This window comes from Enoplosus armatus, chromosome 8 (assembly GCF_043641665.1).
Source record: "Enoplosus armatus isolate fEnoArm2 chromosome 8, fEnoArm2.hap1, whole genome shotgun sequence".
Lineage (NCBI taxonomy): Eukaryota > Metazoa > Chordata > Actinopteri > Centrarchiformes > Enoplosidae > Enoplosus > Enoplosus armatus.
Window position 1 is genome coordinate 26,004,632 of NC_092187.1, and position 24,600 is coordinate 26,029,231.

Consider the following 24,600-nt stretch of genomic DNA (forward strand, 5'->3'; position numbering starts at 1 on the left):
CACACTGAGACACACTGAAACACACACTGAAACACACTGAAACACACACTGAAACACACTGAGACACACTGAAACACACACACTGAAACACACTGAAAGTTTTAGCTCCTTAACTACAAATCATGTATATTTGACTTCTTTCTCAGATTCATTCTGTAGAGTTGTAACGTTTTAAATGTAATTTGGTTCCCATTCATTTCTATTAGCAGATTCTACAGACCTGCTTAAGATCACAGTGAACAACGCAGTACAGACATTTTAAAATGTGTACTTAAACTGCACTACAATACAACAGTAATGTTAACTGGAACATGTTTGCAGACCTGATGATGGATCACAAGTTTCAAACGTCTGCTAACTAATGAACGGAAGTCAGCGGCTGGACAAACACCTCAAACACAGTTTCCATTACTCCTCTTTGATAATCAGTTCATCTGAACTCTGCAGCATTTTCATTTCATCTAAAGAAGATGAAGCCGTTATGACTGTGTGGACTAAAGAGAACAGATCTTCCTCCTCAGTTAACACCTCCTCCTCCTAACCTTCACCTGTTTCTACTTCTTCCTGGTGATACACCTCCTCCTCCTCCTCCTCCTCCTCAGTAAGAAACAGCACATTTCCTCCTTAATATACCATCAAAACCTCCTTTATGGGCAACTGCATCATGCAACACCTCCTCACCTACATTCTCATACTATAACCAGCTCCTCCTCCTCCTCTTCCTCCTCCACCACAACCTCACACTGCAGCCATTCATTCATTCATTCATTAGAACATAATAACGTAATCACACTTGCAGAGTGCAGCTGTCTAACATCCAGTCTGTGTTACAAACTGCAGACATTTCCAGGTGCATTATGGGAAATGTAGGATCAAGTGTAAATACCTCCTCTTAAGTGAAGCCAAGTTGGTTTTATTTATGCCCCCTTTATATTTCTTTTTTTTAAACTGGACCAGGTCTGAATCAGACAACCAATCATGGTTAGCTAGCACGTAACTAGCCAATCCCAGGGACTCTGTACAAGCCAGGGTCATCCAGGTTCCACGTGTTCGTTTGTTCGTTAGACCAGCAGAACGCGTCTGTATGTTTGGTCTCATTTGATTGGTTGTTTGCTTGTTAGTGACATGCGATGGTCAAAATGAGTTATTTAACCTGAATTATAATTAAATAATATTTCCTGCTGCAGCTTTAAATGTCTTCAGATAAGAGATAATATGAAGAATATGAACACGTCTAACACTGTAACCAGCTCCTCCTGTATATATACAAAGATAATAATATACAAGTAGTAATATAAATAATATAATATAGTAATATACAAAGATATACCACCTCCCTCCTCTTCCTGGTGATGCACCTCCTCTTCAGTAAGAAAGACCCAACTTTTCCTCCTTAATATACCACAAACATGTCCTGCTCCTCAGTCACAAGAACAGCTTGTAGAACACGTTGTCTTAGTAGTAAACAACATGTGTTGTATGTTTTCTAAGTGTTGTAGTGATGTTTGAAACTGAACATTAATACACCTCCTCCGCTGCCACATATACTATAACACAGTATATATATGGTATACTATATATATATATGCACCTCCTCATTAATAGACCTCCTCCTCTCCTTCATGCGCACCTCATCACCTACAGGCTCATGGTGTAAGCTGCTCCTCCTGTGTGAACCTCCTCCTGCTGCCATTCATCAGAAACGGTCAGAGACAAAGAGCAGCTTCTATAGCGCAGATCCAGCTGCTGTCCACCATGTAAACACACACACACACACACACACACACACACGGTGTCACCTCCGTTCACACTGATCCCAGAGCAGCTGGTAGTTTACAGTTGTGGTTTTACACGATGACAGATGAGACCTTCAGGTACACACAAACACACACACACACACGGTGGTGGTGATGGAGGATGTGACCGACAGTCCGCGGCTCCTCTGCCCGGGCAGCAGGCGGCATGTCTCGGCTGTGAATGTGCTGACAGCGCCGTTTGTACCTGCAGGAGAGAAATCACTCCGATAAACCGGGTCTCTCGGTCAAAACGGCCGAGAACGCGCCCCGGTGCCTCGTGCCACAGAAACGAGAAAAACAGACCGGGACCCCGCTGTTCCGTTACCTTCATAATTCCTGCCGTGTTCCTCCGGTTCTCCAGCCCCGCGCGAAGCGTCTTTTCTCCGCTCCGGTAGAAAATCCTCTCCGGGCTTTTAGTGTATTGATCGCTCCCTCGGTGCTGCTGCCGTTGCGTGCATGCGCGAGCGTGCGCGCGCGCGTGACAGTGCGTGATGTCCACTGCAGGTAAAAATGCAAAGCGCTGAAAGGTGGAAGATCACACACACACACACACTGTGCACGCGTGTTTCTGTACACCTGTGTGTGTGTGTGTGTGTGTGTGTGTGTGTGTGTCGCCGGCAGGTAGCTGTGATGGAGCTTTACTACACACTGAAGGCAACCAGCAGTTAGTGTCTCTCCACCATCCTCCCTCTCTCTCACAGAGCAATAAGGAAAGAGAGGGTGATGATAAAGGAAGCGTGCGCGCGCGCGCGTGTGTGTATGTGTGTATATGTGGAGGGGGGCGGGGCACCAGGAAGGAAAAAGGAAGGAAGTGAGCGAGAGCTCCACCTTCAGAGGGAGGAGTCTGTGTGATGAGGGGGGTATTTAGGGTAATGGGCTGACATCAGCGTGTGTGGGGACAGGGCCGTAGCCAGAAATACAGGACCCCCCCCCAAACCCCCCCGTCATCATCATCATCATTGTATCTGTCTGTTCTGAGCAGGAACATGTTGAAACTCATCAGATGTGACTCAGTTTTATTGTTTGTCAACTAAAAAGAAGAAGAAGAGATGTGACAGTGTCCATGTTGTTTCATGATATCTTGCACCAAGAAATGTTATCAAACAAATAACAACTTGAGGTATTTTATCTGCACAAAATTTGAAAATGACCCCAAAACGTGTGCCGATCAGTAAGTTTAACAAATTGTTAACAGAGTTTCTTCTTGTCCAAGTTTTCAGCTTCTCTCTGTGAACATGACAAACACTGTTTCTATGACTTCTCCTCAGTTTGTAATCTCACCTCTAAACTCTGATATGTACAGTACTCTATAATACCTGTAACCCGCCCAGGACCTGATATGTACAGTACTCTATAATACCTGTAACCCGCCCAGGACCTGATATGTACAGTACTCTATAATACCTGTAACCCGGCCCAGGACCTGATATGTACAGTACTCTATAATACCTGTAACCCGCCCAGGACCTGATATGTACAGTACTCTATAATACCTGTAACCTGGCCCAGGACCTGATATGTACAGTACTCTATAATACCTGTAACCTGGCCCAGGACCTGATATGTACGGTACTCTATAATACCTGTAACCCACCCAGGACCTGATATGTACAGTACTCTATAATACCTGTAACCCGGCCCAGGACCTGATATGTACAGTACTTTATAATACCTGTAACCCGGCCCAGGACCTGATATGTACAGTATAATACCATGATAGATGTGATCAGCATAAACTGTAAAATCAGAATGGACTGATTAGCTAGCTAGAGTCGTCTGAGGTTTGCAAACATATTAATTATGAATTGATTATTGTGTCTGATTTGCTGGATTTAATGGACATAATGAGACAGTGACTTACAGCACAGTGCTGCTGGCTGTAGTCTCTAATGTCTCCTCCCTTTGTCCTCTTGGACAGTTGGAGTTGCAGTAAATCAGGCTGCTAGCTGATGGAGGAGATTCACAGGGCTTGTTTTTCAGTTTAATTGAGTGAAGCATATCAATGAATTGAGCCAGCCCTAACTATAAGTGTTATCAAAAAGCAAAGTTTTAAGCATACTCTTAAAAGTAGAGAGTGTGTCTGCCTCCCGGACCCAAACTGGGAGCCGATTCCACAGGAGAGGAGCTTGATAGCTGAAGGCTCTGGCTCCAGTTCTGCTTTTGGAGACTCTAGGAACCACAAGTAACCCTGCACTCTGGAAGCGGAGTGCTCTAGTGGGGTAATAGGGTACTATGAGCTCTTTAAGATATGATGGTGCCTGACCAGCAAGAGCTTTGTAAGTCAGGAGAAGGATTTTAAACTCTATTCTGGATTTTACTGGGAGCCAGTGCAGAGAAGCTAATACAGGAGAAATATGATCTCTTTTCCTGGTTCCTGTCAGTACACGTGCCGCAGCATTCTGGATCAGCTGGAGAGTCCTCAGGGACTTATTGGGACAGCCTGATAATAAGGAATTGCAATAATCCAGCCTAGACGTGACAAATGCATGGACTAATTTTTCTGCATCTGTTTGAGACAGGATCTTCCTGATGTTTCAATGTTACGGAGGTGAAAGAAGGCAGTCCTTGAAGTTTGTTTTACGTGGGAGTTAAAGGACATGTCCTGATCAAAGACAACTGCGAGATTCCTCACGGTGGCGCTGGAGGCCAGGGCAATGCCATCTAGGGTAACAATATCCTTAGATACTGTGTTTCTGAGGTGTTCAGGGCCAAGAACAATAACTTCTGTCTTGTCCAAGTTCAGCATCAGATGATTGCAGGTCATCCAGGTCTTTATGTCCTTAAGGCATGCTTGGAGCTTGGCTAACTGATGAGGTTCTTCTGGCTTGATCGGTGGATATAGCTGGGTATCATCCGCATAGCAATGAAAACGTATGGAGTGTTTTCTAATGATATCTCCTAAAGGAAGCATATATAAGGTGAATAGTATTGGTCCAAGCACAGAACCTTGTGGAACTCCATAACTGACTTGGAGGATTCATCATTAACATGTACAAACTGAGATAGATCTGATTAATACGACTTAAACCAGCTTAGTGCGGTTCCTTTGATGCCAATTAAATGTTCCAGTCTCTGTAATAGGATATGATGTTAGAAGGTGATCTGTAACTTTCACCAGTGCTGTCTCTGTGCTATGATGAGCCTCTGACGTCTGTCATGGTTCACATCTTCTTCTTCTACTGTTAATGTTAATGTTTTACAGCAGATTGAAAACATCTCTCATTGTACTCGCTGCATACTCTCTCTGAGTATGTCTGTACTTTTTGCTGACTGACAGTTTCATTAAATCCAGGAACACCAGACTCTCAGGTTTCAGGACAGTGGTGGAAAGTAACTAAGTACATATACTCAAGTACTCTACTTAAGTTAAAATTTGAGGTACTTGTACTTTACTTGAGTAAGATAAAATAAGATAAGATAATCCTTTATTAATCCTTCAGCAGGGACATATGCATTTTTCCAGCAGCATACAGGATAGTGCAACAGAGACATGAGTAAGAAAAATCAAGATATAACAAATAAAAACAATAAAGACTACTAAAACTAAAAAACAACTATTATTTAAAAATGTACAAATTCACAGAACGAAAGAAAGGTGAGGGAATTATACTGTGTTGCACATAGAGAGATATAATGAATAAACATGAAGAACAACCAAACTGTGTTTTAAATGAGCTCCTGTTTATACTTTTACTGAAGTACACAATCGAAGTACTAAAACTCGTCTTCTACTGTTTCTTCTGGAGAAACAGTACAAGACGAGTTTTATTGTCTCTGGTCTCCTGAGGGTCCTCTAATCAATAGCTCTTCAGTTAGTGCAGAGATCTCCAGGAAACACACACACACACAGCAGAAGATGAAGTGATCATTAAGCTTCATATGACAGCTAACAGATAGAGACACTAATGGAGCTGTGTGTGTGTGTGTGTGTGTGTGTGTGTGTGTGTGTGTGTGTGTGTGTGTGTGTGTCGTCTTGTCCATCTATCTTTGTGAGGACCAATTACAGTTTCAGACCTCGACAGTGACGGCAGTTTGTCCAGAGGTGGAAGAAGTACTCACATGTTTAAGTCTAGTAAAAGTAGTGATACTACAGTGTACAAATACTCTGTCACAAGTGAAAGTGCTGCATCGAAATTTGATTCAAGTAAAAGTCCTCATTATGCAGAATAATAAATATATATATATAAGTATATAATATTCAGTAATATGTTGCTGGATTATAGTAATTGGTGCATTCATTTTATGTTTATTACTATATATACTCTGAGTAGTTTAATCTGTAATAATACGTCATCATTTATTAATTCATTAGTATTAATAATCTGAGATGTGTTGCAGTAGAAGTATACAGTAGCAGAAAATTTTAATTAGTAAACTACCTCAAAATTTTCTGTTTGAGGGTTCAGATTAGAACCAGGTTTAGTTTCGCTCCACCTCCTCTTTCCTTGATCTTACTTCCTGTGTCTCCTCCTCGTCTTTCTCCTCCTCCTCATCTCCTATTTCACCTCCTTCTCTTCTCTACATCCTGCTACGTCCTCGTCTTTGTGTCCTGCCTCCCTCTCTGGTGTAACACTGTGTTCGGCCAGCAGGGGGCAGGAGCGCTCTGTTTACTGTCTGAGGGATGACATCATCACCCAGAGAGGATTATGGGAGAGAAAACTGAGAGCTGGATTATGAAAAAAACAGATTCTGATCATTGAGACAGAAAAAAGGATGACAACGGACAGTTTATAATATTACAGAAATACTTCCTGATAAAGTGAGTATTTTCAAAGTAAAAGTAGCAATACCACAGTGTACAAATACTCCATTACAAGTCCTGCATTCAAAATTTAACCAAAGTAAAAGTACAGAAGTATTATCAACAAAATACATTTAAAGTATCAAAAGTAAAAGTACTCATCCTGCAGGACGACTGTCAGTATTCTTTAACTACATTATTGGGTCATTATTATTGATGTATTAATATGTACTGAGTTACTTTAATGGAACATGTTATTTTATTTCTCTGATGTTTCCTCTCATCAGTGAGAGAGACGGCCATGTTGGAGTCTTTCTCACAGTCCACTCACTGACCTTTATCATTATTATTGTTGTTGATGTTGTTGTTATTTTATTTTGACAGAAACTATAAACGACAGACAGAAAGAGGTAAATCCTCTGCAGCAGGATTATGAACGGCTTAATATAGAAGCTCAGTGACACACACACACACACACACACACGTACACATATACACACATACACATACACACGCATACACACATACACACACACACACACACACGCATACATACACACACACATACATACATACATACACACACTTACACACACATATACACATACACACACACACACACACACATACATACATACACACACTTACACACCCACACACGCATACACACGTACACACACTTACACACACACATACACATACACACACACACACACACACACACGCATACACACGTACACACATACACACATACACATACACACACACACACACTTACACACATACACACATACATACATACACATACACACATACACACACACACACACACACACACACACTTACACACATACACACATACATACACGCACACACACACATACATACACACACAAACACACATACACACAAACACACATGCATACACACACACACGCATACACACACACATACACACACACACATATACATATATACAAAAGCAACAGAAACATATATATACATATATGTTTATATATACGAGACGGAGGATAATGAAGATGAGGAGAAAAGAAGAGGAGGTACAGGATGCACTTGAAAATACAGAAGAAAAAGAAAAAGATGGAGGAGGAGAGAGGAGGAGGTGTCCTCCTGTCAGAGGAGGTCAGAGGAGGTGAAACTGTTCAGCGTTTCCTTCTTGACTTTGTGTTGAAATTGAACATCAAGACTTCATCAACCAACACATTATCTGTGTGTGTGTGTGAGGTCAGGTATTACTCATGTTGTGGGGACATAAATATGTTTACACAGTCACATTGTGGGGACTCGCCCTCATAAGTCCCCATAATGTAATTCATTAAATGTTAAGGTGAAGACTTAGTTTAAAGTCAGTCTCCAGGTCCTCTGAAGTGATGGAAACACGACTGTGTGTGTGTGTGTCACCTCTGTCTCAGTGAAGGTCGGTGTTTCATCATCACATCATCATCCCCTTAAAGCTTTAATTTACCTTCGAGTACGTTTACAGACACTCAAACAAAATGGAGGACAGTCAATGTAGTAAAACGTTGAGTAAATATTATTGTATTTATGATTGTATGTATTGTTACATTTATTATTTGTGTGTGTCGACTTCAGCAGCTCACATGAAGTGACAGAGAGGGAGAGGTTCAAACTCCGCCTACTCTCTCACCTCCACACAGCCGACCAATCACAGCATGAGGTGGGTGTGATGTCAGATTCTGAATCATGACCTCAGACTCAGAGAACCTGTCTGGTCTGTCACGTCAGCATGATGTCATCACTTTAGTGTCTGTATATAATATATAATAAATAATAAACTTTATTATTCCACAACAAAGCTTTAAATGTTTCAACCAGGATTCAAACGTTTCAGGAGCCAGTGAGGCAAATACAGTCTGACAGTGAAATCAAATGTAAGATAGAAATAAATATACAATATAATATATTTATATACGTTTCATAATATAAATATATATTTATAAACCTGCTCAGGTGGTTGGTCGAAATTCCAGCTGTGAAATCTTGATGAAACCTGATTGATCGTTTCAGAACTTTCTGTACATTATAATTACTGTAACATCTGCTCTGTCAATTAATAATATTCCCAAACAGTCTGACTGATCAGCAGAAATGTCCATATAAGGTAGTATTATTAATATTACCATGGAAACGGTGTTTGTCTGATAAATTGTTTCCAACATAACTGCATACTGATATTATTGAACCCAAAGGAACTATAATATGAATAGCATCTTTATTCCGTTCCTGGTCATTCTCACTTTTCATCATCATCATCATCATCATCATCATATTTTTATTCTCTGTGCCTTTAATTCTCCAGCTGACCTCCCCTTTAACACACTGAGCTGTTTCTGTTTAATCCCCAATTGGGGGAGAGAGAGAGAGAGAAAGAGAGAGAGAGAGAGACACTGACTGAGAGAGAGAGACACTGACTGAGAGACAGAGAGAGAGAGAGAGAGCGAGAGAGACACTGACTGAGAGAGAGAGAGAGAGAGAGAAAGAGAGAGCGAGAGAGAGAGACACTGACTGAGAGAGAGAGAGAGAGAGAGAAAGAGAGAGAGAGAGAGACACTGACTGAGAGAGAGAGACACTGACTGAGAGAGAGAGAGAGAGAGAGAGAGAGAAAGAGAGAGCGAGAGAGAGAGACACTGACTGAGAGAGAAACAGAGAGAGAGAGAGAGAGAGGGAGAGAGAAACAGAGAGAGAGAGAGACACTGACTGAGAGAGAAACAGAGAGAGAGAGAGAGAGAGAGAGACACTGACTGAGAGAGAGAGAGAGAGAGACACTGACTGAGAGAGAAACAGAGAGAGAGGGAGAGAGAAACAGAGAGAGAGAGAGACACTGAGAGAGAAACAGAGAGAGAGAGAGACACTGACTGAGAGAGAAACAGAGAGAGAGAGAGAGAGAGAAACAGAGAGAGAGAGAGACACTGAGAGAGAAACAGAGAGAGAGACACTGACTGAGAGAGAAACAGAGAGAGAGAGAGAGAGAGAAACAGAGAGAGAGACACTGACTGAGAGAGAAACAGAGAGAGAGAGAGAGAGAGAGAAACAGAGAGAGAGAGAGAGAGAGAGAGAGAAACAGAGAGAGAGAGAGAGAGACACTGACTGAGAGAGAAACAGAGAGAGAGAGAGAGAGAGAGAGAGAGAGAGAGACAGATTAGTGAACCGGAGCTGAAAAAGAAGCAGAATTAGTGCCTCCTCAGATTTCTCTGGATTTATTTGATTTCTTTTTTCCTCCAGTTGGATGTAAATTGATGAACTGATGAATCGATGACTTGATGAATCGATCGGCAGCAGAAGAAGAGAAGTGCCTGCAGCTGAAATGAAAGTGGTCGCGCGCGAAACGCGGAGAAGTTGTTTGTGAATCAGAAGAAGAAGCTGATGAAGATCAAAGCGTCCGGAAGCGAACTGATCAACCTGCGGATCGATTAATGATGATCGTCGGTGTTCGGAGCTGAGAGCGTAAAAGCGGCGGAGATGTACGAGGAGAGGAGCAAAAGTAAGAAGTGTTTGTGAGAGTCAGCTGATGACACCGAACAGCTGTTTCAGAAAAGACGGAGCTTCAGAGCTCAAACGATTAGTCGATTACAGATGTTTTACAGCGACGTTCAAATGATCATTAAATGAAATGACCTGACTTCTATAGTGAGATATAACAACTTGTATATCACTATCGAAGTGAGATCGTTCCGTTATTATATACAGCGCTTTTCAACCTTCCCAAAGTGTCACTCACACATTCACACACCGATGGCCGCCATGGGAGCAAGGCTCAGTGTGGGGAGCAAGGGTTCGAACCCCCAACCCCTGCGACAGTGCTAACCACTGCGCCACCATGCCGCCCAATATAGATAAATCAGTTTATCACACACACACACACACACACACACACAGTATGTTATAATATGAACTCTTTAAGTGTGTGTTTAGAGCATTTAAAGCTTCCTGACATTTACAGTGACATTCATCATCGCTCTGATGATGACGATGATGATGATAATGTAGATGTAGATGGGTTCTACTGATGGGTTCTACTGATTGGTTCTACTGATGAGTTCTGCTGATGAGTTCTACTGATGGGTTCTACTGATTGATTCTACTGATGAGTTCTGCTGATGAGTTCTACTGATGGGTTCTACTGATGGGTTCTACTGATGAGTTCTGCTGATGAGTTCTACAGATGGGTTCTACTGATGGGTTCTACTGATTGGTTCTGCTGATGAGTTCTGCTGATGAGTTCTACTGATGGGTTATGCTGATGAGTTCTGCTGATGAGTTCTACTGATGAGTTCTGCTGATGAGTTCTACTGATGGGTTATGCTGATGAGTTCTGCTGATGAGTTCTGCTGATGGGTTCTGCTGATGAGTTCTGCTGATGGGTTATGCTGATGGCTTATGCTGATGAGTTCTACTGATGAGTTCTACTGATGAGTTCTACTGATGGGTTATGCTGATGAGTTCTGCTGATGAGTTCTGCTGATGGGTTCTACTGATGGGTTCTACTGATGAGTTCTGCTGATGGGTTCTACTGATGAGTTCTACTGATGAGTTCTGCTGATGGGTTCTGCTCATACATTCATTATATAAGTCATGAGTCACTGAACACATCTTGTACTCAAATACCTCAATGAGAAAACTGCAGATACATTTACTGAAGTACTTAAGTGCAATTTTGAGGTACTTTCTATTTCTATCCACTGCATCTCAGAGGGAACTATTGTTCTTTTTAGTACATTTATCTAATAATATTCCTTAGTTTAGTTTCTGCAGAACGTTACATTTGATACTTTAAGTACATGAAGCTGATAATACTTCAGTAGGATTTTGAATGCAGGACTTTTACTTTGCTGTACAGGTACTTCAGATCTGACTTCCTGTCTTCAGTCAGAGGAGACAGGAAGTGTCACTGAGTGAATGAGATGCTTTTATTTTTCTATCTTTGACTGGACGAAGTCACAGAACATGTTGGTCGTGTGTTAAAGTCCACGTGTGTTTCAGTTTGTGTCTGACATCATGTGTTGGACACGTGGACACTGGACCGTGTATCGGCCTGCTGTCCTTCGGTGTCCACGTGCCTCTGAAGTTGCAGTGATAGAGTCTTGGATGTGGACCGGCAGCTTCAAGTTCCTGAGGACCCGCAGACTCAGCGGCTGCTTCAGTTTGTTAGATTAGATCCTGCAGAGCTACTTCCAGTTTCACGCCCGTCTTCTCTCAGTCAGCTGACTGTTCAACCTGAACAGATACTAAGCAGGTGTACACACCTGTGTGTCACACTGTGAATTGTGACCTTTGACCTCAGGTGGGACGGGGTTACCAGAGGTCAAGACCTCCATCATTTAGAGTGACTTTAGAGTTTAATCCTCCTGATCCTGACAGAGGATCAGACTTCCTTCTCTTTGCTCACTGAATTAAGATGGCTTCCACGGACCTTCTGATAACGTTGTCATGGAAATGAGCATTAACACGAGTGACATCAGCGGTTACCATGGCAGCAGAGTTAATCCGCCCTTTTGTGGTGGCCATGAAACAAGGCTTATTTAAACTTTATCTGAACCTCAGAGGGACCTTTAAAGTGCGCTTGATTCTGATGCAGCTTTTATTCAGCTGGTCAGTTTTCATTGATTCCTTTATTCCTTAATTCCTCGTCAACGTCTGAGAAGACGACTCAGACATGGACACTGTGGAAAGAATAAAGTGCATTTGGGTGTTCAGCAGTCAACTATCACATTTAAAATGTTCGAGTGTTCTTGAACGCACCAACAGGGAGATTTGCGTCTCTTTGCTGTATAATGACCCACTGATTCAATTTAATTCGATTTGATTTATAACAAAAGACAGTTACAAATAGAGCAGGCCTAGACTGTCCTCTTAATTATGTCAATTACCCAACAATTCCCACCATGAGGAAGCACTTGGTGACAGCAGCAAGGAAACACTTCCTTAAAGGGAGTAAAGATGAGGTCACCGGGACTCTCTGCAGGCTGCCTGGAAGGAAGCAAAGGGTAGAAATAAACACAAAACTGTAAAATGGAAGTTCCACAAAGCTCAACACTGGGTCCTCTGCTCTTCTGATTATCAGTATTTAAAAATAGATTAAATATAAACCAAAGCTTCCTGAACTCTGATAATGTTGGATGTTCATTTTTATTAAATAAAGTGAAACTAAAAATAAAAAGCGCGACTAAAACTAAATGACAACTAACTTCTGAAAACAAAAAAGAGAACAAAAAGCAGCCGACATTTTTGTTGATCTGCATTCTCATGATGTCGGCCGTTAAACTCAGACAATAATCAGTTTTAGTAAACAGGTGAGTGAATATATATATATATATAACCTTTATTTAATCAGGTCACATTAAGATCAACATCTGTTCTGAGAACAGCAGAGAGAAAAAAAACAAACAATCACAGACGTCAGTAAAAGGTTAAAGTTCAAGTTTACACATTAAAATGCTCTGTAAGCCATCTCATTTCTAAAGAAGTGGAAGGCAGTCTGTCCAAGGTCAGTATTTCGAGGAGGGGTAATTAAAGTTAAACAGGCCTGAGATCAGCTGCTGTAATGACAGAGTGTCCGATGTAATGAGGCTGTTTGAGAGCGGCTCATCGACTGTGTGGGCGACAGAGAGGCTCAGGGAAGCTGCTGCGAATCAGAGGGGGGTTGGGTGGGGGTCTTCATCTCTGAACAAACAGAAATACTTAAATCTCACCTTTGTGACGCTTCTACAAGTTCGTTAGGGCCCCTTGTGGTCGAAGGAGGAAAAACACCCAGTCACCAACCAGCTGCTGAGAGTGTTTTCTGCTCTCCTGCCACAGGGGGCAGCAAGGAGACCATTACAGCTAGGCGCTGCAGAAAGATGCAAAGAAGCTGCCGAACTCTAAATCTTACTTATAGAAGCTGCACAAAGATTAGAACGATCAGAGGTCAGTTTCACCAGAGAGACCGGCTGCCGAGAGGGAAGAAGCAAACAGGACCGGGACTTTCTGAGGAGACCGCTCGGTCTTCGGCGGTCTCTGGTCGGTCCTCTGTCGACTCAGAATGTAAACATGAAGATTTAGTCAAATAGAGTCCTGGAGCAGAGGACGGTGTCCCAGCAGCTGATGACAGCATGTCAAAGGCTCCACACATACTTCCATGAAGAGTAGTTATACGCGAGGAGCCACCACTGTGATGGAGGCTTATTTACTTCCACCTAGAACCTGGATTTGTCTATAAACAGGTACTCAACACCTGTAACCATGGTAACTGTACACATCAAAGATGGTTTAGAATATTTAATAATCAAAAATGTGAGGAAAAGTCGACTAGAATTTCTCAAACAAACATCAAAATTTACACTTTAACATACTTCTGGCTGTGCGTCTGTATCTGTACAGCTAATATCTATAACAGCTTATATCAGATGATCATGTTGACGTATTGATCAAGCTTCACTAGTAAAAGTAGCACTGCTGTGAGTCTGTGATCTGAGCAGTGAAGAAGAAGAAAAACTGCCCCAACATCCACTAAATGAACTGATGACCTTCCAGCTGGACCAGGCTGGAGGGCAGCGTGACACACACATCATCTCACACACACACACACACACACACACACACACACACACACAGTTAGAGACGGGGCAGTGAAAAGTAGAAAGTTAACAAGGCGGATGCAGGGTTGTGTGCAAGTGATGGATGCCCCGCTACACCATCACACACACACCATCACACACACACACGCACACACACTGTTGTCACGATGATGTGAGTTGACTCGGGGTAATTCGGGGATAATTAGTCGGTTCTTGTTGTCCTGCGGGTGAAGCAGCTCCTCCACAGGAAGAAACAACGTGACCCACAGTCATGTGACCTGCACCATCCAAACCTCAGCTGCTCATTGGTCGGATGACAAACCTGCTGGGATGCTGCCAGTGAAAGGAAAGACTTTAAAGGACCATTCTGCTGTTTTTAAAACGTGAAAGATGGTGTGTTTATCACAAAGCTTGTTTCCATCTCTTCTGGTTGGTTTCACTGTTTAGACTGATGTCGTTGTTTCACCTCGTTTCTGTTTGAATCGACCTTCAGAGAGATGATCAGGTGGAGTTCAGGAAGTCAAAGTTTCACCTGTCCTGACTCAGGTGTTGGTTCAAATCTTTGTTTCTAGAAACCAAGTGAAGGACTGTAGTGGACTGTTTCCAATAAATACACAGAGCTGCTGTAGTTGAGACAGTTAACTGACTACTGAAGACTACAGCAAAGAATGCAACAGAAGGAGAGAGGAGAGAGATGAGAAGATGTCCAGTTAGTAATATGCTTTAATGGGATGAGAATGAGTACAGATGGAGAGGGAGAGGGGGAGAGGGGGAGAGAGGAGCTCAGTGCATCATGGGAAGTCTCACGGCAGTCTAGGCCAATAGCAGCATAACTAACTAACTATAAGCTTTGTCCAAGAGGACAGTCTGAAGCCGACTCTTTCGTCATACTTTCAGCGTCCACGGGGTGTGCGGGGACCCCTCTGCGGACATCCACGTGCAGCCCAAAATATGTGACTGCATGGACTGTACGCATAGCAAGCATGCCACCTGCACAACTTCTAGAGTTCTGGTGACGCTTCTCCTCATCGATGCTTCTCATCTCTTGCTCCAGTGTACTGTACTCCCCGTCCCTGGTCCTGCTCTCGTTAAGCGGTCGCACATTATATTTTCTCTTTTTGCCCTTTTCTTCTTCTTCAGCTAAAAATAACAAACACTCTTCTTCTTCTTGAGTTTTATGGCGGTTGGCAAACAACGTTATGGTGCATTACCGCCACCAACTAGAATGTGGATCAGGAAATGAGCATGAATGGCGCCCCAGAACAATGCAGACCCTCAATTGCAGTATGAATGGAAGAACATGTGCGTCCGCACCACTGATACAAGTCTGCAGCTGTCCATGGACGCATAACACAGAAAGTATGTCTGTGGCTTTAAAAGTAGAGAGTGTGTCTGCCTCCTTGAACCAAACTGGGAGCTGATTCCACAGGAGAGGAGCTTGATAGCTGAAGCCTCTGGCTTCTGTTCTGCTTTTGGAAACTTGAGGAACCACAAGCAACCAGCCAAGAACAATAGCTTAACAATAACTTATGTCCTTAAGACATGCTTGAAGTTTAGCTAATTGATGAGGTTCTTCGGGCTTGATCGATATATATATAATAATATGTATCATCTGCATAGCAATGAAAATTTGATGAGTGTTTTCTAATGATATCTCCTAAAGGAAGCATATATAAGGTGAATAGTATTGGTCCAAGCACAGAACCTTGTGGAACTCCATGACTGACTTTGGCGTACATGGAGGATTCATCGTTAACATGTACAAACTGAGATCGATCTGATGAATACGACTTAAACCAGCTTAGTGCGGTTCCTTTGATGCCAATTAAATGTTCCAGTCTCTGTAATAGGATATGATGGTCAATGGTGTCGAATGCAGCACTAAGATCTAACAAAACAAGTATAGAGACAAGTCCTTTGTCTGATGTGATTAGATAAATAGCCTGTTAATAAAGACAGACTGATCATGTCTAGTAAAGAAGTGCTGACTAAAGGTAAAACCTCTTTAAGCAGCCAGGTTGGGATGGGGTCTAAGAGACAAGTTGGTGGCTTAGATGAAGAAATGGTTTTAGTAATTTGGTGAAGGACAATGGGAGAAAAGCAATCTAAATATATATCAGGTTTTACAGCTGTTTCTGAGATTCCTGTGTTTGAAGGTAAGATACCACCTGAAGACAGGAGGTGATCAATTTTGTCTCTAATAGTTAGAATTTAATCATTAAAGAAGCTCATGAAGTCATTACTGCTGAGGGTTATAGGAATACATGTGACTCTCTGTCAGCCTGGCTACAGTGCTGAAGAGAAACCTGGGGTTGTTCTTGTTCTCTTCTATTAATGTTGAGTAATAGGCTGCTCTGGCTTTACAGAGGGCCTTCCTATAAGTTCTAAGACTATCTTGTCAAATTGAATGTGATTCTTCCAGTTTGGTGGAGCAAACCGGACAGGTACATCTTCCACCAATCAGATGGTTGGACAGAAGCCTCTATACAACCTGAGAGGCTAAAAAGAACCTAAAAGGCTGCTTCTTCATTACTGTGATGGCATGATGATAATATTTTCATCAACATGTCCTGTCTGGAGTTTAACAGAGAGACAGAGAGACAGAGAGAGACAGACAGACAGAGAGAGAGACAGACAGACAGACAGAGAGAGAGACACAGAGAGAGACACAGAGAGAGAGAGACCGACAGAGAGAGACAGACGACAGAGAGAGAGAGACAGAGAGGGAGAGAGACAGAGAGAGAGAGAGACAGAGAGGGAGAGAGACAGAGAGAGAGAGAGACACACACACACACACACACACACACACACCACACACACACACACACACACACAGAGACAGAGAGACAGATAGAGAGAGAGACAGAGAGAGAGACACAGAGAGAGACAGACAGAAAGACAGAGAGAGAGACAGACAGACAGAGAGAGAGACAGACAGACAGAGAGAGAGAGACACAGAGAGAGACAGACAGAAAGACAGAGAGAGAGACAGACAGAGAGAGAGAGAGAGACACAGAGAGAGACAGACAGAAAGACAGACAGACAGACAGAGAGAGAGGGTGAGAGATCATGTAATCTCACTGTGCTGTCATCTGTATGTGTGTGTTCAGGGTCCTCAGGTACTAACAGATAAATCACGGCCCACATCACACACACACACACACACACACACACACACACAGATCTAGGTCACAGCTGTTCACTACAATATTTCTGTTTTCACTTCAACTCCTCTCTTTCATCACCATCATCATCCTCTTCTGTTTCTTCCTCTCCTCTTTCACCTTTATGGAAAATACTCAGATTCTTTACTTACTGAGTAAAAATACACAAGTATGATCAGCTTCGTGTAGTAAAAGTACTCATTCTGCAGTAAAATGTCTCCTGTGACTGATATCACATTATTAGATTGTTAATACTGATGCATCGATGTTAGATCAGCATTTAACTGTTGTAGCTGCTCGAGGTGGAGCTAGTTTAACTACTTCATATACAGTTAACTAGTTTAACTACTTTATATACAGTTAGCTAGTTTAACTACTTCATATACAGTTAACTAGTTTAACTACTTTATATACAGTTAGCTAGTTTAACTACTTCATATACAGTTAGCTAGTTTAACTACTTCATATACAGTTAACTAGTTTAACTACTTTATATACAGTTAGCTAGTTTAACTACTTCATATACAGTTAGCTAGTTTAACTACTTTATATACAGTTAGCTAGTTTAACTACTTCATATACAGTTAGCTAATTTAACTACTTCATATACAGTTAGCTAGTTTAACTACTTTATATACAGTTAGCTAGTTTAACTACTTCATATACAGTTAGCTAATTTAACTACTTTATATACAGTTAGCTAGTTTAACTACTTCATATACAGTTAGCTAGTTTAACTACTTTATATACAGTTAGCTAATTTAACTACTTTATATACAGTTAGCTAGTTTAACCACTTCATATACAGTTATCTAGTTTAACTACTTTATATACAGTTAGCTAGTTTAACCACTTCATATACAGTTATCTAGTTTAACTGCTTTATATACAGTTAGCTAGTTAACTACTTTATATACAGTTAACTAGGTTTATCTACATTATATACAGTTAGCTAGATTGAACTATACAGTTAGCAAGTTTAGTCCAGTGGTTTCCATTAGAGGACAGTCCACTCCAAAGGGTAACCAGATCAATCTGTTCGGTCGTGAGATGATTAATGGGAGAGGAAAGAATAAAAATCAAAGTTCTGATACACAAATCTGTTTACAGTTTCTGGAGAGTTTTTTCCCTTTTCTATTTTTCCATTCCCAACGGTCTCCTCACTGTTACTGAGATACAGGCCTCTCCTGGAGAATGAAACCATCTTATAGTGTAAATAGTTCGACTCATCAGATAAAATAGATCCCACATGATGTGTCCCTCAAGGCTCTATCTAAGGCCCAATTCATTTCATATTTATATGTAACCCAGTATTGTTATTAGAAAAGAGTAACAACATAGATCTATGGATGACTCAGCATTTCTTACAGCTGAATCAATATAAATTTGAGATGTTAATTATTGGAGCAAAAGCTGAGAGAAGTTTTGTCTCCTTATTTGAAGTAATTTCCACTTGCCACCAAGAAACAAGATGAAAACCTTGGTGTTATCATTGCCCCTGACTTAAACCTTGAGAGTCACATTACATGACTAAAGTAAGGAATGAAACACCTAGTAACTCCTCAGCAGCAACGTAGCAGAAGTCCTGCACAATGCTCAAGTAATGCCATGTATTTCATTTACTTAATTTCTTTATTTTGTTGTATCTATTATTTTAAATAACTCTTAATCTGTGTCCTAACTCCTCAGATTGTTTCTTTACTGTTAACATGTGGATCTCCCATCACAGTAACATCCTAGCAACCTCCACTATTTATCCAGCAATCAACCTGTAGCAGTAATCACCCACCTTGCACAAACCTTCTCGTGACAAAATCATACCACTCTCTGGAGCACTAGACATCAAAGAAACCACATGTGTACCAACAACCGTTCATTCTGCTGCTGCCGCACCAATTTCACCCTTGATGTGATGACTACAGCAAACACGTTTTTCAGAGAATATTAAATATCATTTAGAAGCTCTGTGTTGAAAGTAATGGCATCTTTTCTGTCTGTCTGTCTCCAGGTGCTGGTCGTAATGGCTACACCAATGCAGTGGATGGGGTGGAGGGAGGAGGTGAGGGTGAGGAAGAGGAGGAGGGAGGAGAGGGGGATGGAGGAGGAGAAGAAGGAGGAGGAGAGGAGAGGAACGCAGAATGGGATGAAGAGCTGGACGGAGAGGACGAGGGAGGAGTGAGGATGACTAGAACCGACACGCTTCACTCGACCACAAGTTCGACCGGAACACAGAGGAGGAGAGGACAACACGCTAAGAAACAGGTGAGACAACACGTTAAGAAACAGGTGAGACAACATTCTAAGAAACAGGTGAGACAACATGCTAAGAAGCAGTGAGACAACATGCCAAGAAACAGGTGAGACAACATGCTAAGAAACAGGTGAGACAACACGTTAAGAAACAGGTGAGACAACATTCTAAGAAACAGGTGAGACAACATGCTAAGAAGCAGTGAGACAACATGCCAAGAAACAGGTGAGACAACATGCTAAGAAACAGGTGAGACAACATGCCAAGAAGCAGTGAGACAACATTCTAAGAAACAGGTGAGACAACATGCCAAGAAGCAGTGAGAGAACATGCCAAGAAGCAGTGAGACAACAAGCTAAGAAACAGTGAGAGAACATGCCAAGAAACAGATGAGAACGAGAGACAACATGCAAAGAAGCAGACAGACAGAGAGACAACATGCAAAGAAGCAGTTGAACCAAAGTACAAAGGACAACTAAAAACACAGGTCTGTAAACGCCTCCACCAGCTCCTCATTTCTAGTCGACAACTGTCAACTTTACTGAAATGACAACTGTCCCTAGCTAGCTAGCTATATAACAGGAGGTAATGTTACTTATTCTGACTCAGTTTTTAATGTTTGCAGCTGACTTGTTTTAAAATCAGATAAGGTCCTAAATATGCACTTGATGGCTACATACATGATATAATGCTAGCAGGCTGAGGCTAAAGCTAATAGGTCCCAGGTAAAAAGTCATCATCCTCACCAGTTAATGATCCATGTAGAAGAAATAAAGAAACAGCACTGTTCTCGTACTGCCGTGTAGAGCTAGTTAGTCCTGATGTTATAAGAATGAGAAGGAATGCTGTAAAAGGCAGAATGAGTAGGAGAAATGTATAGATATAACTGTATAGACTGGAATAATCCCTCTCAATCATCACTTATGTGTGTGGCGGCGTCTGTATCTGCAGAGACCTTCTGTCTTGACTTTCTTATTCTGCTGTGTTCAGGACGTTTCTGGGCGTCAACCTTTGGGCGGTGGTATGTAGCCTCCAGCCAATAACAGCGCAGGGTGTGAGGGCGGGACTGTATAAAAATAGCGAGCAGGTTACATCGCTGTCTCCGTCTCTCTTTTTGTTGTCTGTCTGTGTCTTGGAGGTATAAAGAGCTGCAGGTCTGTGAGGCCACAGTGGACAGGATGAAGCAGGGTCAGGTGGAGCTTTCTTTATTTAATTATTCTTTAGAACAACCACCTGAAACAATCAGAAAACAACATTTTCTTTCTCTGGTTTCCTGTTTTGTTCTCGCTAATGCCGCTTTTTTCACTCTCTAGCTCGCTCGACCACCACTCCCTCTCTCTCTCGCTCGGTGAGCCGAGGTCAACTTTGAATGCTGTGTTTACAACAAACGTATCTCAGCTAAAGTGCAATAAATCCCAAAAAGATCAGGGCAGATCCGCTAATGTTAGCTTAGAACTCTAATATAGCATCATCCAGGACCGAGTCCCACACAGTGGATGTTCTAGTCCTGAACGCAACCGTAACACTAACGGTCATGCTAACTCTTGGCCTTGGAAGTAACGATCAGTTACCACTTTTGGTAGTAAGCTAGTTAGCCAGACATACTAACATTACCAGCTGGTGGTGGTGATAATGGTGATGATGATGATGATGATGATGTTGTCACTCTTCCTCCTCAGGTCCAGGGCAGTAATCAGGTCCAGCGAGCTCCCAGAGCGTTATACTGTCTGAAACTCAACAATCCAATCAGACGAGCCGCTCTCTCCATCGTTGAGTGGAAGTATCCTTTACTCTGACCAATCAGCTGTTAGCTTTACACCAGTTTACTTAACTCTTTTATCCACAGATGGGTAATATTTAATGAGTCATTAGTTACATTTTTGATGATGATTTTACTAAAAATGTGGAGGTGTACTGGACTAATGTGATCGATGTGAGCCTGCTGCTAGCAAGTCTCCTCCCTAACGACAAGCTGGAGTCTGTGGTTCCAGATCATACAAGTCCAACTGAAATTAACCTGCATTTTGTTTTGTCTGCTCGGTAAATCACTTTCTGTGTTTGAGAAAACATCAGAAACCAAAAGAGAGAAATGTATATTTTATAGATCAGCAGCCTGCTACACAACACGAGCCACAGACTCTGAACAACAACCACACTAGCTTCTTGCTAACGTCTCCTTCTCAGAATATGGGTTTAATGCCAAGTAGGTTTTCACAGAAATAACATTTGCTTTGGTATTTTGGTGCATAACAATAAATATAGTGAGAGAAAATAATGCCGGCACTAACAAATCCATTTAAAGGGATGACTCAGTTGTGATTTCAGTTGGACTTTCAGTTATTGCAGACCAGGATTAGATGTAAAAGCATTACTTTAAACACATTAAGAGGAAAAATGACTTCTTCTGGACTCAACTAATCAGAAGGCTGAGATGAAAAGTTTTTATAGTTTTTTCCTGCTGAGCTTCCTTTACGTGTCTCTCAGACCGTTTGATATCTTCATTCTGTTAGCCATCTTTGCTAACTGTGTCGCTCTGGGAGTTTCTAAACCGTTTCCTGAGGACGACTCCAATTCCACCAACCACGACCTGGTGAGCTACACAACTACACAAATACACAGAAACATGCCATGAATAAATAGAGACAGTTAAAGAATGAATAAAGAGCAGGAAGGCGTTGAAATGGTTGTAAAAGTAGGTCAGAGAGTGGAAACAGGTTTGGGTTTGAGTGTGTTCAAGGTGAACGGACTCAGGTGGCTTTAACGTTTCAGCCTCAGGTTAGTGTGTTTGTTCCTGCATATGTTCCTCTGTCAGGTGTGTATCATGTAACACCACCTGGTCTGGACCCTTCAAGTCTCTCTCATTTACATGTTTTGTCTCGTTCATTGTAGAAATAGAAATGTAAAAAGGAAGTATTGTTTGGTTGTTTGGTTTTAGCAGCAGTTAGCTTTGGAGCTATTTGTCGGCCAACGACTGCACGAAGTCTCTAAAGTCCTGAATTCATCACTTAAATACCATTCATTTACACATCTATGAAAAAAGTCTTTACAAAAGTAAACACGTGTCTTTATATTGTGTTCATCGTGGAAAGAGGTTGTCCTGGGGGGGAACCATAAGCACCATTATTCACTGCAGTAACAGGAGTGTATCATAGCTGTTTTGTGGTGTGTGTGTGTGTATTTGATGGCTTTGCTTTAGATTTAACATGACCTGGTTCTGAGTGAAGAGTTTGGTTTTGACAGTTTATATACTGATTATAAAATATAAATAGGAGAGTTAAAATCTTTTTTGCAAACAGTGACTATGAGAGAGACAGAGAGAGAGAGAGAGAGAGACAGGTAGGCGGGCAGACAGACAGGTGAAGTTCAGGTGTGTCTCCTACAGGCTGTTTGTCCCACATGTATTTATCTCTGTGAACAGGAAGTTGTTTTCCTTCAGGATGTTCAGTTAGCTGATCTGAACCTAATGAAGCTCCTCACAGCTTCAGCTGACCTGCTGCCAAGGTCAAAGGTCACAGATAGATACAGCAAATGACTGACAGGTCTGTGATCAGATCTGAGGAGTTTCTGCTCTGATGGTTCAGCTCTCTCTCTCTCTCTCTCTCCTCTGTATGTGTATGTCTCTCTACCTTCAGTTACAGTTGGACTGTACACACTGTTCATGAAGTCATTTTATATTGAAGTGACGGCACACTGCCTCGCTCTGTGTGTGTGTGTGTGTGTTGTTCTTTGTTGCATGCTCACTTTTCTTTTCACTCACATGATCACATGACAGAAGACGACTACTGCAGACAAACGAGTGGAGGAAAGATGACAGACACATCGCTCCTTAGTGAACTGAATAACCTACAAAATGAACCAAACGTGATTTCTGTTTCTACTTTTTAAAGATAAGATTCAAATTTTCATTTTTTGAGGCTGTTTATGGTCTGCGTTTGTAGCAACGCTGCAGTCCTCTGGGATTATGTCTGTCTGTGTGTCTGTCTGTGTGTCTGCCAGTCAGTCAGGCTGTCAGTCTGTCTGTCTGTTTGCCAGTCTGTCTGTGTGTCTGTCTGTCTGTCAGTCTGTGTGTCTTTGTCTGTCTGTCTGTCTGTCTGTCTGCCTGTCTGCCTGTCTATCAGTCTGTGTGTCTGTGTCAGTCTGTCTGTGTGTCTGCCAGTCAGTCAGGCTGTCAGTCTGTCTGTCTGTCTGTCAGTCTGTCTGTGTGTCTGTCTGTGTGTCTGTCTGTCAGTCTGTGTGTCTTTGTCTGTCTGTCTGTCTGTCTGTCTGTCTGCCTGTCTGTGTTGGTCTGTCTGTGTGTCTGTCTGTCAGTCTGTCTGTCTGTCTGTCTGCCAGTCTGTGTGTCTGTCTGATGGACTGTGATGAGATGTGGTTCAGACCTTCATGGTCCCCTTAGGATGAACTGTAGTAACTCTGGTGATCCTCTGACTCTTCATCAGCGCCACCATCAGGTCGACATGTTCATGTGTCCAACACTTTGGTTTATGACCAAATACCTGCAGAACTGATGACGTTCCCTGCAGATCTGCACCAACAGCTGATACAACCAATGCTCTGAGAAATACTATCAGATTTCTCAAATTCTCTTAATCACAAAAAAAAATCAATATGAATAATAAGGAAGTGGAAGAGTTCATGATGATCCCCTACAGGGTGGACGTGAACACGAGCACAACTCACTACTTATAGAAAGGCAGAAAACTAGCGCCCTTCTTTGTTGTTTACAGTGTGAAGGTTGCTGGTTTGATGCCCAGTGTTTCCACACAGCTAGCAGAGAGATTTACAGCTGAGAGGAGGTGGAACGCCAACAGAACAAGATGAGAGATGGACGTCTGAGAGTGTGTGCGTGTCAGCTCTCGTACATCTGTCGTTGTGAGGACCAGTTTGTATTTTAGATTTTGGGACTGAGGACATTGTCTGGCCCTCACTTCTTCAAAGAGCTGTTTGGATTTAAGACTTGATCTTAAGGTTAAGGTGAGGGTTGGCGTTAGACACATAAATGTGACTGTCAATGTTAGGGGCAGGAAATGCATTATGTCAATGAGGGTCCTCACAA

The 24,600-nt window shown here is 42.1% G+C and overlaps 1 protein-coding gene across 1 annotated transcript in view; it reads left to right on the plus strand.

The window, feature by feature from the left end:
- Positions 1 to 19,462: 19,462 nt before the first annotated feature.
- The window catches only part of cacna1fb (calcium channel, voltage-dependent, L type, alpha 1F subunit), a 45,804-nt gene continuing 40,666 nt past the window's right edge, over positions 19,463 to 24,600 (plus strand). Inside the window, exons 1-3 of the mRNA XM_070909659.1 lie at positions 19,463 to 19,558; positions 21,227 to 21,327; positions 22,032 to 22,137. Coding sequence (XP_070765760.1) covers positions 19,478 to 19,558; positions 21,227 to 21,327; positions 22,032 to 22,137 — 288 coding nt within the window. The 5' untranslated portion in view covers positions 19,463 to 19,477. The remainder of the gene's footprint in view (positions 19,559 to 21,226; positions 21,328 to 22,031; positions 22,138 to 24,600) is intronic.